General features: G+C 37.4%; 1 protein-coding gene across 2 annotated transcripts in view; it reads left to right on the forward strand.

The window, feature by feature from the left end:
- Vav3 (vav guanine nucleotide exchange factor 3) overlaps positions 1 to 13,485 on the forward strand; it is a 347,236-nt gene that overhangs the window by 324,226 nt on the left and 9,525 nt on the right. For both annotated transcript variants that reach the window (XM_042675890.1, XM_042675882.1), the window contains exon 25: positions 2,038 to 2,167. In XM_042675890.1, the coding sequence (XP_042531824.1) occupies positions 2,038 to 2,167 (130 nt within the window). The remainder of the gene's footprint in view (positions 1 to 2,037; positions 2,168 to 13,485) is intronic.

Raw genomic sequence — 13,485 nt, forward strand, 5'->3', positions numbered from 1 at the left:
ATCAGTGCTTTTGGAGACAGACCCCACTAGTGGGACTTCATGTAGTCAGTCACTCAGCCTCACTGAGATCCAAATGTTAGTGGGGATGAGACCAAGCCCATGAGGTTCTTGAATTGAGATTGTGAAAACCAATGGAAGGGCTGATTACTGTGGATTATGGTGGCTGCCTCGATTACTCATATGCATTGGACACTGTCTATGCTGTTCTTTTGTGTATGTATGTGTGTGCCTGTTCTGGGGTTTGGAGTCAGGGCCTTGCCTAGTTGCTTGGCTTTTTCTGCTAAAGACTGATCTCTAACCACTTAAACCATACCTCTACTTTTGGCTTGTTTTTTTCCTAGTTATTTGAAGGTAAGAGCATTTCAGAGTTGTCTGTCCCAGCTGACTTTGAATCTTGATCCTCAGATCTCAGCCTCCTGAGTAGCTAGGATTACAGGGGTGAACCACTTGTACCCCCTCTGTGTGTTCTTTATCATAGTCTGTGAGACAGTTATTCCCATTTTAGAGGGGTAGAAATTGAAGAAGTCTCTATGTACTTTATTTGGGGATTTAGGCAAACCAGCCTGTTTTGAGTCTATGAAGGTGAGCTGGGTTTTGTTGTTGTTGGGTTTGTTTTTACTTTATCACCTCTGTGTCTGTCTTAGCCTAATATCCTTCCTTCATCCCTGGCTTTTGAAATTTTACCTAATCTTCAGTTTAAGCCAAGCTTGTCTCCCATCCGGAAATTTACTCTCCCCCTCTCCCTTAAACACACCAAAGGAAGTCGTCTCTCATGCCTTTGGGCTTGCCTTCTAAAATGTTAGAACTTCTACAGAACTTCTACAGAAACCTCTTCATACTGTTTGTGACCCTTGTCTCTCTCAGTACAATGTAGTCCACAATGTATCTGAATTTAGTTATAAATAATGAATCATGGATGATTCTCTTTTCCTTCTTTTGGGTGATTTTTTTTTCCCCATTGATTTGCCTTAGGAATTTTGAACATAAACACTCAATGGAAGTCTTGAGTTGTTTGCCTGTTATTTCTATTTTAAATAAATGAGTTGCTTTTCCACTATCTATTTAAAAGGTGCCATAATAGAAAAACTGAATAATTAGGTGAAAAATGATTTTGCTTCTATTTTCATTTCGATTATTTATAAGAAACTTGATTAGTACTCCTCTATAAGAAGATCCATTTGCTCCTTATGAATTATTATTTAGTTTTAGTTCACATTACAGGGGTTCAGATTTCTGCAGAATTTGGAATAAATAGGTGAATAAAAATTTTCCTCAAATTTGAGTTTACAAGTAGATGGTAGGGCGCTTATGACATTAAATTTGGAAGTATTGAAGCAAATTTGTTTATAAGCAAATCTTGGAAAGAACCCCATTCCTGATCCCTGTAAGTAGCAGGTGATAGGCAGAATGCTATCTTCTTCTTCTTCTTCTTCTTCCTTCTTCTTCCTTCTTCTTCTTCCTTCTTCTTCCTCCTTCCTCCTTCCTCCTTCTTCCTTCTTCCTTCTTCTTCTTCTTCTTCTTCATTCCAACTGTGCTTTATCAACTTTTGTTTACCATGGAGAATCACATTCAGTGTCATTTGGTATTCTGCCACATTGAACGAAAATGGAGGAAAATAGAAATTGCTATATATTAAGCAACCAGCTGTTCCTTTTATTTAAAATTTTTTGTTCAGAAAGCAAGTATTTCACACACAACAATAATAATTACTACTCTGAAATCGAGGCTTAGTATGGCTTCTTTTCATTTGCCACATTTGACTGAAAACTAATAAGATGTTCTGTATTGATGAAGAACATTAGAGAGTAACTCTCATGTTAGAAATGTCCCAAGTCCCAAGGACAACTGCCAGGTAGGTATTATGTACAGCCAGAAAGTGAGAAGAGATGATCATTTACGTATACTCAAGTCTGGAAAGTTGAGCATTGAATCGATCATCCTTATTTCATATGTAATTATGCCTTGAGAAGTTCATGTGTTGGGCCACACAAGTATCATTATCGAAAATTATCTTTGATTCTTTTTATTTTTCTAAAGGAACTTGTGGAGTACTACAAGCATCACTCTCTTAAAGAAGGTTTCAGAACCTTAGATACAACGCTACAGTTTCCATATAAGGAACCAGAACAGGCAGCGGGACAGAGGGGTAATCGATCGGCCAACAGCTGTGAGTACTGTAATTGAGAAAACTTATTTTCTGTCACTTCAGGGTTGGAGGCAAAATAACATTTAACATCTTCATTTGAAACTTTGAAATGTAACCAATTAATATGCTAATGCACGGAGCCAGGACAGTTTTGTGGTGCTAAGCAGAATTAAAGGTTTATGAACAGGTTTATGAACGTGTCTATTTATAGGAATTTGTGCCAAACTTAAGAAATTATGTTTGCCTTTTCAGTATCTATCAGAAATGTAAAAGGTACCTTAATTCTCTAAATTTTACAGTGTGCAATGACTTTTATGTCAGCCAAACTCTTAAATTTGCATAATACTTTTTACATAGTAGCATTTCACAAAGCTCTCCGGTTAGCTTAGAATCTCAAGCCCACTTATGATCTTATGTCAGTGACGACTTTCAGAATTTGGGAAATGATTAACGTTTTTCTCAGATGACTAGATTTCTAAAACTGTGTATTTATTACTTCTTGTCAGAATGAGTACTCTGCCACAAGTAGAAAGAAAAACACAACAGAAAAACACAAATAAAAGTGCATCATAATTCAAGTGTGGATCCCAGTCAAAACTTTTTTTCCCCTCTCACCATTGAACTGACAGCATTTTCCTGAAAGTAGATTCAGCATGTGAACCAACCACTGATGATAAAAACATTGTGAAGAAAGTGTTGTTTCAACCCTTTGTCTTAAAGAAAGAAAGAAAGAAAGAGAACCTGTGAGACTTGGTGGCATTTGAAGAGAGAATTTGCATTAGTTTAATATAACTTTTACTTTCTTTTTTCTCTAAAAGCAGATACTAAAGGAGAAACAGGTCATGCTCAGAGTTTCAATGACATCAGCAAAATTTCATGCACTTTAATACAAGTAAATATACAAGTGACTTGTCACATCATTTTTTTTTTAAATTTGAAGAGCTCTATAGTCACTCTCCTCAGTGATCAATGAGGTAAACCCAAGGCTGTACAAAGTAGTAAGAACAAACTTTATGTTGAATATTTGAGTTGCCTTAAAATTTTATATGTCTACTATTTTTAGCCCATTATCACCCAGTTATCTAGGATTCTCATAGAGACTATGTTCTTTTTCCTCTCATTAAAAAACAGAATATTTTCTGTAAAATGTAGTGATCGTACAAACTTCTTGAAGTATTGAAGACTCCTACTTACTACGTGAAGCGTAGAAATTTTGTCTTTTTTTTCTTTACCTTATTAGCAACAGGACATAATACAAATTGCCAAGGTAGCCATTTATGCCCACAAGTTTTTTCTTGAGTTGTACACTTAGTTCTTGAGAACCCAGAGTGGAGAAGAGGGAAATACAAAAATCAGATGTAAAAGGATTAGGTAGGAAGGTCATTAACCTTCATTTCTTAAGTACCTGGATTACTCAGACAAGCATATCTTTACTGTTGAGGACATATAGGTCCTCAGAGAAGTGTGATATAGAAATGTACACTGTTACCTGATTTAATTTGTGTGTGTGTGTGTGTGTGTGTGTGTGTGTGTGTGTATGTGTGATTGTGTGTGTATATGAATAAGTACTGGGACTTGAACTCATTAGCCTTTTCTTTCAAAGCTGGAGTGAGCCATAGCTCTACTTCCATCTTTCTGTTGGTTCATTGGAGATAAGAATCTCTTAGACTTTCCTGCCCAAGCTAGCTTCAAACCACTGATTCTCCCATCTTAGCTTCCTGAGTAGCTAGGAATACAGGCTTGAGCCACTTAAAATTTTATCTCTAGTATTTTATGAATTATTTATTGTTTAAATTTGTTAGGAACTAAGAAGATAATTATAATGCCCTTTTGGAAAAGAATATAGCTAATAAACTCATTTAATATATTTTGGATGGCCACGGGTAAATTTTTCAATAGCTATGAGTTCTAGAAACTTGACTGAAATCACTATCATATATGTAACATGTACAATAAATAGAGATACAATGACAATTCCTAGATCAGTTAAAGCACTATTCCCTAGTATATGGCAGGATGATGAGATCAATCTGCCTTTATGGAACTTATATTTTAGTTGGACAATTCAGGCAACTCAGGGTTGATATGAGTGGAAGTCTCACCCATAAAGAGAACCTGAAAGAGGTGAAGGACTATTTATATTCAGTCAACAATAATTTCACAGGAATTAACTCTCCAAGATTATGTATTCATTTACATGAAGCTAAATTGTGATCTTAAATTGAATTTAGGATTCTGTCTAACTATTGTGGTTACTTTATGCTAACTTCTTGTAAAACAGGAAGAGCACTAAGATGGTCTTGAGAGTTAAATGAGGTACTGTATAGAAAACACTCAGCATAGTGTCTGTGCACTGTAAACACTCAAATGAAAGCTACTAGACCCCCTTGTGTCCCTTCTTCTTACTAACTCTTCTAACATGATGCACACACTGTACATTCTAAGGCCTAGTCACAGCTTGTGGCAATGTTCATCTTTGCTTTTATAAGTTTTAAAAATAGGCCTTACTTACTTTATATCAAATCTATTCGTTTTCTTGGAAGATCTGAAGTTTGAACCCATGCCATTGAACCATGCCTCCAAGCCTTTTTTCACAGCCAATTTTTGAGATAGGTTCTTAATATCATTATTTTTGAGGCAGGTCTCCCTGGCTAAGCACACATCTAGACTACAGTCCATCTATTGTAGACTTACAGATGCATGCATGCCTCCACTTATTGAAATGGAATCTCATAGACAATTCTGCCCAGGCTGACCTGGAACCTGACCAGCATCCTCTTTATCTCAGTTTCCCACCTAGCTAGGATAACAGAAACACCTCTCATACCTAGCTATCGGTTTAGAAGGAACCTCAAATGTGAGCAAATCCTTTGTGGCAAAAGTGGGAACAGTATATATTCAGTATAGAAAGATTATGTGTCATATCTTTATGTGCCTTACCTCTGAATCATAGCTTTTGATAGCCTCCTAAATACCATCTAAACATAACTTTCACCAAGGAGGGTGTCATGACGGGAGGCAGGTTTGGACAAAGCACTGAAATCTCATTACTTCTCTAAAGCCATAAAAAAATGCAGAGCAAGTAAGGTAAAGCCCAAAATATCCTGGGTTCTGCATAGAGGTTGAGAATAGAACTCTACTCTGGAAATGGCTGCCTGTTATTTTTTATTTTCCCCTGGTACTAGGGCTTGGATTCAGGGATCTCACACAGCACTTTTTAAAAATCACAACTCTGACCTTATCACTTTAGCCCACCCTCCACTTCTGCTTTTTTTTTTAAACTTATTATTTGGAGATAAGAGTCTCTTGGATTTGTCTGCATAGGCTGGCTTCTAAACCCTGATCCTCAGATCTCAGCCTCCTGAGTAACTAGGATATTATAGGATATGTGCCCCAGGTGCTCAGCCTTATTATTTTTAAATCACATAGTCATCTTGGAAAAGAAACATCGGCATTCAGAGGCTGCTTAATTCTGGATCTGTCTAGGTTAACAGTTCTAACAGTTAACAGGTTATTTTAATCAGTAAAATTATGGTTATGAAAGAACTACTTAATGTAAGTGCAAAATAATGTAGAAAATAGTATTAGAATTAAACAAGTACAGAGTGTTGAGCAAGGAGGATAGCATTTCTAGGTTAGGAATCTATTGCCAACTTTCTCTGGACCATCCCCAGGCAATTGGATTTTTTTTTTTCTTTGCCTTTGGAATGACTGTTTCCAAAAACAAAGACAGACAGACATACTGGAAGGCAAGGAGAGAAGAGGAGAGGAGAGAGGACAAAAGGAGGATTTATGGGTAGCAAAACACTGTTTTACTTCCAATTAGCTACAATGACTTGGTGGAAGGTATTCTGTGGATTTTTTACCAGAACCTGTAAGATTCTGGTAATTGTGTTAGAATCTCATTGTTTTCCAAAGTGGTTCTAGAAACTCTGCTTTTGAGTGTTTCAGGTGAACCTGTAGGGCTTTAGATATTTGAAGAACACTCAATTGACTTTTGCCTTCCTTGCTTTCCAGTGAGCACCTGATTGTTCTCAGGTCTGCCTCTGCATAGCTGTATGACCAAACACAAGTCACTTGGCTGGTTTGGGCTTCAGTTACTTAGCTTGAGGAATGAGATTACAGATTTTATTATCTTCTTTGAAAAATACCAGCCCAGGTTTCTCTTTGCATGCATGAGAAAAGGAAGCAAAGTACAATTCCAGCAGACCATTACGTTAGCAATAGTTGCATGATTAACCACCGTGTGACTGATACAAACAGACATTAAACATTTGTGAAAGCTTAAATTCATGAAAATAAATTGGACCACAGAATAGAGTTGCATAATTTTCAGATATTTGGCTGTCATGATATTCCTATTACATAGCAAACTATCTTCCATAGAACTTACTAATCATAAAAAGGAAAATAGCAGCACCTTAGCCAAATGTCCAACGTTAATAGCAGTAATGACACAAGTAGATACCAGGTATGTCCTACCAGATCACCTTGCAAAAGACAGAACCCCACTCCGGGGTTACTCCTGCTTCTCCAATGCACAATCTACATGTAATCATCAGGAGTCATCAAGCAAATGGAAATTGAATGCTATCCTGCAAATAATCAACCCGCATTCTTTTAAAATGTCAAGGTTATTCAGACAGAGGAAGTGTTTCCTATTGAAGGGCACCAAAAAGACAGAACAAATAGCACTTTGGGCCAATGCAGATTTCTAGGCACACCTGCAGGAACATCTGTCTGAAAATACATACTTACATATTAAGACTAAGAGAAGTGAAGGATCTTGTCTGATATCCAACAATGTGTTAGTTCACAGGCGATGCTATTTTTCAAATCCGTCTTTCATACATTCAATCAGAGTTTCCAATGGAATATTCCACAGTGTATAGCCTTGCCAGAACTATGCTGGGACATTTCCTTTGTCAAAACAAGAAACAAATAAGGAACCCTGCTGGGAGGGCATATTCCCTGACAGAGAAGTGATGGTTTACCTAGGGTTTTCTTGGTGTGTTTCATCCTGTATTACAGTGTCTAAGGTTTCTGTTAAGAGCCTTCTGAGCATCAGTAGGTGTGCAGTATGGAAGCATCAGTTAGGTGTGAAGTATGAAGTATGAGATGGCTCAGCTCCTGCAATCACTATGGTGGCTTCTACCCCCATCTCCACAGATCTCACACCATCGTCCAGTGTGAACTGCTACACGAAACTCCCTGGGCCATTCTTAATGTGTTCATAAAACCCTTCTTCATTCTCCTTTCCCCTGGTGCTTTGGTTTCCTCCTCCTATTTCCTGCCTTTGGCTTTGCCTTCCTGATATATACATCATTGGGTGGACTAAGTTAGTTATAGCGTTGCTGACAGTTTTACATTCTTTTCCGTCAACATGTCTGTGATGTCCTTAGAATATTTTGCTCTCAGCACCTGATCAGCCAGGCTGGGTACATCATTATGCTGGCCTTCCCCCCTTTTTTTATTGACTGACATCAAGAGCTTTACGGGCTACTATAAGGCATTTTTATCTCGAGTCTTATGGCTTTTAAAATTAGTAACCACTCTCCAGGATCCCTTCAGAATATGACTTATAAGTTCTACAGAGTCAGGTAACCATATTCAAAGCTATGGTTTTAATATTTCATAGCTCAAAAAAGTAGCACTTAGGTTCTTCATATTTCTTGTCATTCATACTGACCATTCTCAGAAACTGTATTTCAAATTAAAAACTAATCTTCATGCAGTTCATATGTATAATGTACCTTAGCTGACCAAAGTGTCCTGTCATGGTATCCTTGGAGCAAGAACTTATATTTCTAGGCTGCTTTGCCTGGAAAACACATTTATGTTGATCTGAATTGAAGAATTCCCATTTTTCTTCCTGAGAACTCAAACCAGACTTCTAGCTCTATGGGTCAGCCCAGGGATCTCTTTTTCCCTGCCCTAATGTATTCCACTGATAGATAACTACTTCCTTTACTGAATTCTAAATCTGCATAGACTATAAATTCTTTACCCTGAAAATCTCTTCTATCCTGTTGGCATTCAGAAATTGACTTTGGACTCAGCTAGCGCTGTTTTTTTTCCATATTTTTATTCAATGTTGTCTCTGTTTAATATTTAGCTACTTACAGCAAGTGTTAACCATCACTAAGTGTTACAAAGTACAGCCTAATTTCTCATCAATAGGTAGGGATTCTTAGGAATCCTGCTGTCTAGATGCCTCTCTGGTTTTGGCAAAGGGTTTGAAAGAAGTTCCTTTTATAACATTTCTGAAAGGTCATCAGCAGTCTTTGAGCACGGAGCTGGCTTTTGTGTCTAACTACCATACAAAAGTTATGTTTAGTAACACTAGGGAAGCAAGGGAAGACATAGCTAGCACAAAAGAAAGCAGATATGACATGCATGTTATCACTGAAACAAAGACCTAGCAGGGGATGAATAAGTTCTAGGAAGCAGGGGAAGCCAGATCCCTCAAAATCCTAAAAGACTTAGCTTTTTCTTTGGAAGAAATGGAAACTGTGATTGAGGGATTTCACCAAAGGAGAGACATGGTCTTATGTTAAGATTTAATGGGATTTTTTTTCTGACTTCTCTGTTGAAAAAAAAAAAAAAAAGACCACAGGAATAGAGAACAAGTTAGACACAAGAAGGCAAGTTAGGAGGCTCGATCATCAATGGAGATGGTAGTGGCTTGAAGCAACTTGTAGCCATAGGGTTGATGGACTTTGAAGATGACACAGCGAGATATTGTGACTTCTCAGATGTGAGGAAAGTAGTAAGACAAGACACAGAGGTGAGTCTAAGACTTTGAATCTGAACAACTAGAAGATCAGAGGGCTTTGTTTTGTTCTTAGAGCTACAGTGGAGCCTGTCACATCATGAATAAAATCCAAAATGAATTATTTCTACATCACTATATAATTTCTGTATGTGACTTCCCTTTCACTGATTTGAAAGCTCTCTGAAGTTCTATTTCTTATGTCTCCTTTAGTATCTTAGTACAGTCCCTGCTACCTTGGTTATTTAATAAATGTCTGCCAGTTATTTTTAAAGACTATAGATTTGGAATCAGGTTCACATTTTGACAAACAATATGACTATAAATAATCTGAAATCCCAAGGCAATATCAAAAGATCTAATTTTCCATTCCAGTAGAAAAGACGTTACACTTGCTTTGTTTTCTTGCTAATGACTTTATCTGTTTGTGCAGTGCAGTGTTGAATACCAAGCAGCTACTTATTTTTTTTCTAGCAATCCAAGACATAACTTTTCCTTGTTATACCTTTAAATTTCTTGTTCATGGAAATTTGCCCACTTGCAAGATGTTAACACTCAATTAAATGAAACTAATCAGAACCGCAGCTAGTTTTTTTTTTCCTTGATAATGTATAAAATATACAACAACCACTAAGCAAGATTTTAGTTGGTTTTATTTGAGAGGCAGAGGAGCAAATATTTGATACTAAGTCTGTGAATATTGTTGGGAATCTAAAAGGAAGACAGGGTAAGGATCACAAATTTAAATTAAACATTCATTAAATTCTCAGCATGCTCTCTGCTGTTAGGCCATTTGTAGACAATCTTGGCAAAAAACCTTGTGGTCTTTCCATTTCCTTAAGAATGAGGCAATGCCCTTCTTTCTGGTGGAAGCATAGAATTCCATAGTGTATTCTTGATCCATTCATCTACTGAGGGGCATCTGGGTTGGTTCCATATCTTAGCTATGGTAAATAATGCTGCAGTAAACATAGTTGTGCTGGTAGCTTTAGTATGGCCTTGTTTGTGATGATTTGGGTAAATGTCCAGAAGTGGGATTACTGGGTCATAGGGGAGCTCTATGTGGAGTCTTTTGAGGAACGAACCTCCATACTGCTTTCCAAAGTGGTTGAACAAGTTTAAACTCCCACCAACAGGGCAGTAAGGTTCCCTTTTGGCTACACCCCTGACAGCATCTGTTGTTATTAGATTTCATAATTCTAGCCATTCTAACTTGGGTGAGATGGGATCTCAGTGTTGTTTTAATTTGCATTTCTTTTATGGCCAGAGATGTTGTGCATTTCTTCATGTATCTATTGTCCATTCTTACTTCTTCTTCATAGAAATCTCTCTTTAAATCTTTAGCTTCCTTAATTATATTAAGTGAAGCAAGCCAGGCCCAAAGAAAAGTACGTTGCATGGTTTTCCTCATTTGTAATAACTAGAATATATCTATGATATTCTTAACAGGAGACCTCAATTGCTAAGTGGATAGGACCATATATAATGAAGCATATCAACATGAATTCCAAGAATTGGAAACAAGAGGTTCTTACTATGTCCTATCTGCAGTTATTTCCTTTTTTCCTCTCTCTGTTTTAGTTTTCTGTACCCTTTGTCTTGAATATAAGTTTATCAGATTCCTGGAAGGGAAAGGGAATCACTTAAATAACAGGTCAAAGGATGAACTAATGTAACAATGATACTCATTTGACATTATGTTGAAAATAAGCTATATAACTTGGAGGGGGGAAGGGAGGGGTAAGTGGGAGAAAATGAGGGAGGGGGTAACACTGTTCAAAAAGAAATATAAATATACCCATTACCTTACATATATAACTGTAATCCCTCTGTTCATCACCTTTACAATAAAATAAAATAAGAAGACGTCCTGGGGACTATAGATCAAAGCATCTCTAATTGGAGACTGAGTCTACAAGAAGACCTCTAAGCTAGTATTCAGAAGTAAACTTGTTTCCTGTTGATAATACTGTTGATCCAATAGCCTGATAGTCTTGCTAACATTAATGATTGTGAACACATCTGCTGGTCACAACTGAAAGCTGGGTACTAGACAATATTGAAAGTACCAGAGAATCATTAGCAAATGCTGAGGGTAAAGTTCTCTAATACACATAATGTTTAACGGTTAGTTCAAACATAGATTATGATTTTGATAACCAGTATTTTTAGGAAGAGTGTTAATTGAGCTTGATCTCTACTGGTACACACTTGAAAAGTTACTCCAAATTATTTTATTTAGTTATGAACATTACTAGACTGGTCAAGGTTGAATGTAATACTTTGAAACAGCTTTTATTCTCAGCCTGTTATTCTTTTATGTTTGTACTTAAAGAAAAAAAAATACTTCTTTGTTTTGAGGCATTATCTTCCCAGTCAAGTCTCAACACTGAAGAAAATCCACAGAGGACTTGACAGTCAGTCATTATGGCAATGCTGATACTCCCTAATTTATTTAACAGATAACTTTTGTTTCCATTAGAAAATATTAGTATTCACTTACCTTGGAAAAGTTGATAAATAATATTGGACTATGCTCTTGATAGTTCTTACTTGAAAATAATAAAATGACTTCATTATGAGACATTTGTTTGATAATACTTCATGAAAGTTAGCCTTGGAGACACAGGTGCCATCCACATGTAAAATAACCAGAACTTGCCTCATGGTCTCTCCGAGATTCTTCTCCATTTGGACTAATAAAGAACTGAAAATGTTTGAAGGAGGAGGAAAAATGGGGCCTTTCCTTAACTAAAGCATGAAGTTAACGAATGATTGCTTCACTGAAAAAGGCTTCGTATTGATTTAGTATTGTCTGCATGGGATATTGATATGAATGAGATATTGATCTCTGAGGAAGCTTCCGAAACACATGGTGTACCAGCAGGGAGGCTACTGGACAAATACTAGGAGTGAATAAAGGTTCTGAGACATGATAAAGACCTCTATTCCTATTTGAATGTCACAGCTACTGAGCTTTCCTAGTTCTGTTAAACAATGCTTACATGGAAGGTGTGCTGTGGTAAGAAGACCTTGATGAAGAAATCAGGCACTTGTGTAGACACAGGTGCATGTATTCTCAGTAGGAATATAGTATATCTTAAGCATTCTAGTACCTTATTCTGATCCTCCTTACATCTCAATTTAAATCCATACTTTCCTGGAGGAATGTATTATTTCTTTTACTCTTGTCTCTTTAGGGGACAGACATTCAAATATTGTTTTTCCAGCTTAAGGGAATTACAGGCCCAAAGGCGGTTAAAATTGACATAGAGGAAGAGTGGCAACAATAAGTCAGGCTGCAGTGCATAGAAAAGAAGAAAGCATCACTACCAATCCTTCAAATGTTTGGCCAAGAGCTACCCACTAGAAAGCAGGGGATACTGATTAACCTTTTACTCCTGAGAAAGTTCCTCAGGCATATAGAATATGCTGGGAGGCATACAGTATTTAATAGCTGCTCAGCATCTCACAAAAATTAGTTATTGTAGGAATATCACTGATAGATTATGGCTGTCAGGAAGCCCGGGGAATAGAACTTAAACATATATCACTTTTTTATTTTTTTTGTATTTTTGTCAGCCTTTGTTGGAATTCTTACTGAGCAGTTAAGTAAGCAAAAGATAAGCGAAAGCCATAGGAACAAGAGACATAAGGAACTTGTCAAGTTAAATACCCTGCCGAGATGCTCCCTGCTCATTCAGCAACTTCAATTGCTTAGCACTGGGCCCAATCCTGTGGGAGATGCAGAAGCAATATAAGGAACTGGCCACTGCCTTCAAGAATACCTGCATTCATTAAGCAGCAGAGCCTACAAGTGCCATGATGCAAGTGCCTAACGAAGAGCTAGACAAAGACCACACAACAGGGAACCACTGTTGTCTAAATTTGTCCAGAAGTCCATGGGAGGGGCCTGAGCTGGGCTTTTGAGCCTAGGGGGGAGGTGGTTTGGAGCCCATGACCAGAAACATTCCAGACTTAAGCACAAGTTCAGGGTTAGAATTTTAGCTGAGGGCCTCAAGGGGAATAGGAAACTGGTCTAGGAAATTCTGGCAGAGTTGGTAGAGAGACAGGAGAAATCACATTAATAAGTTGTCAACAAATTCAGGCCAAGAGTTTACGTTTTTGTAATTCAGTACATGAAGTGATAGCATCTGTATGTAGGCTGCATAGCCAGGAGGGAGTATTTAGAATAGAAAGGAAGGTGAAATACCACCAGTTGGGGAGCTGTTGTCTGAAATTAGAAATGATGGAAGGAACCTGGATTGAGATGGTGGGGCTGCAAATTAGTGAAGAATTAACTTTATATTACAGATGAAGACATTCAATGTAGAGAAGGAGTGAATATGAAGAGTCTGGCAAGATACAGCAAACATTGTATGTGGTTCAGAAGTATTCAAAGTTTGCGAATATGGCTCAGTGGTAGAGCACTTGCTTAGCATCCTGGCATGTGCAAGACATTGGGTTCAGTCCTTAGCACCACCGGAAGATAGGAGGTTTGGGCACTGGTCACACCTGTAATCCTAACTATTCAGGAGTCGGAGATCAGAGAATTACAGTTTGAAGC

The sequence above is a fragment of the Dipodomys spectabilis genome, unplaced genomic scaffold (genome assembly GCF_019054845.1).
Source record: "Dipodomys spectabilis isolate Male_0828 unplaced genomic scaffold, ASM1905484v1 ptg000002l, whole genome shotgun sequence".
Classification (NCBI taxonomy): Eukaryota; Metazoa; Chordata; class Mammalia; order Rodentia; family Heteromyidae; genus Dipodomys; species Dipodomys spectabilis.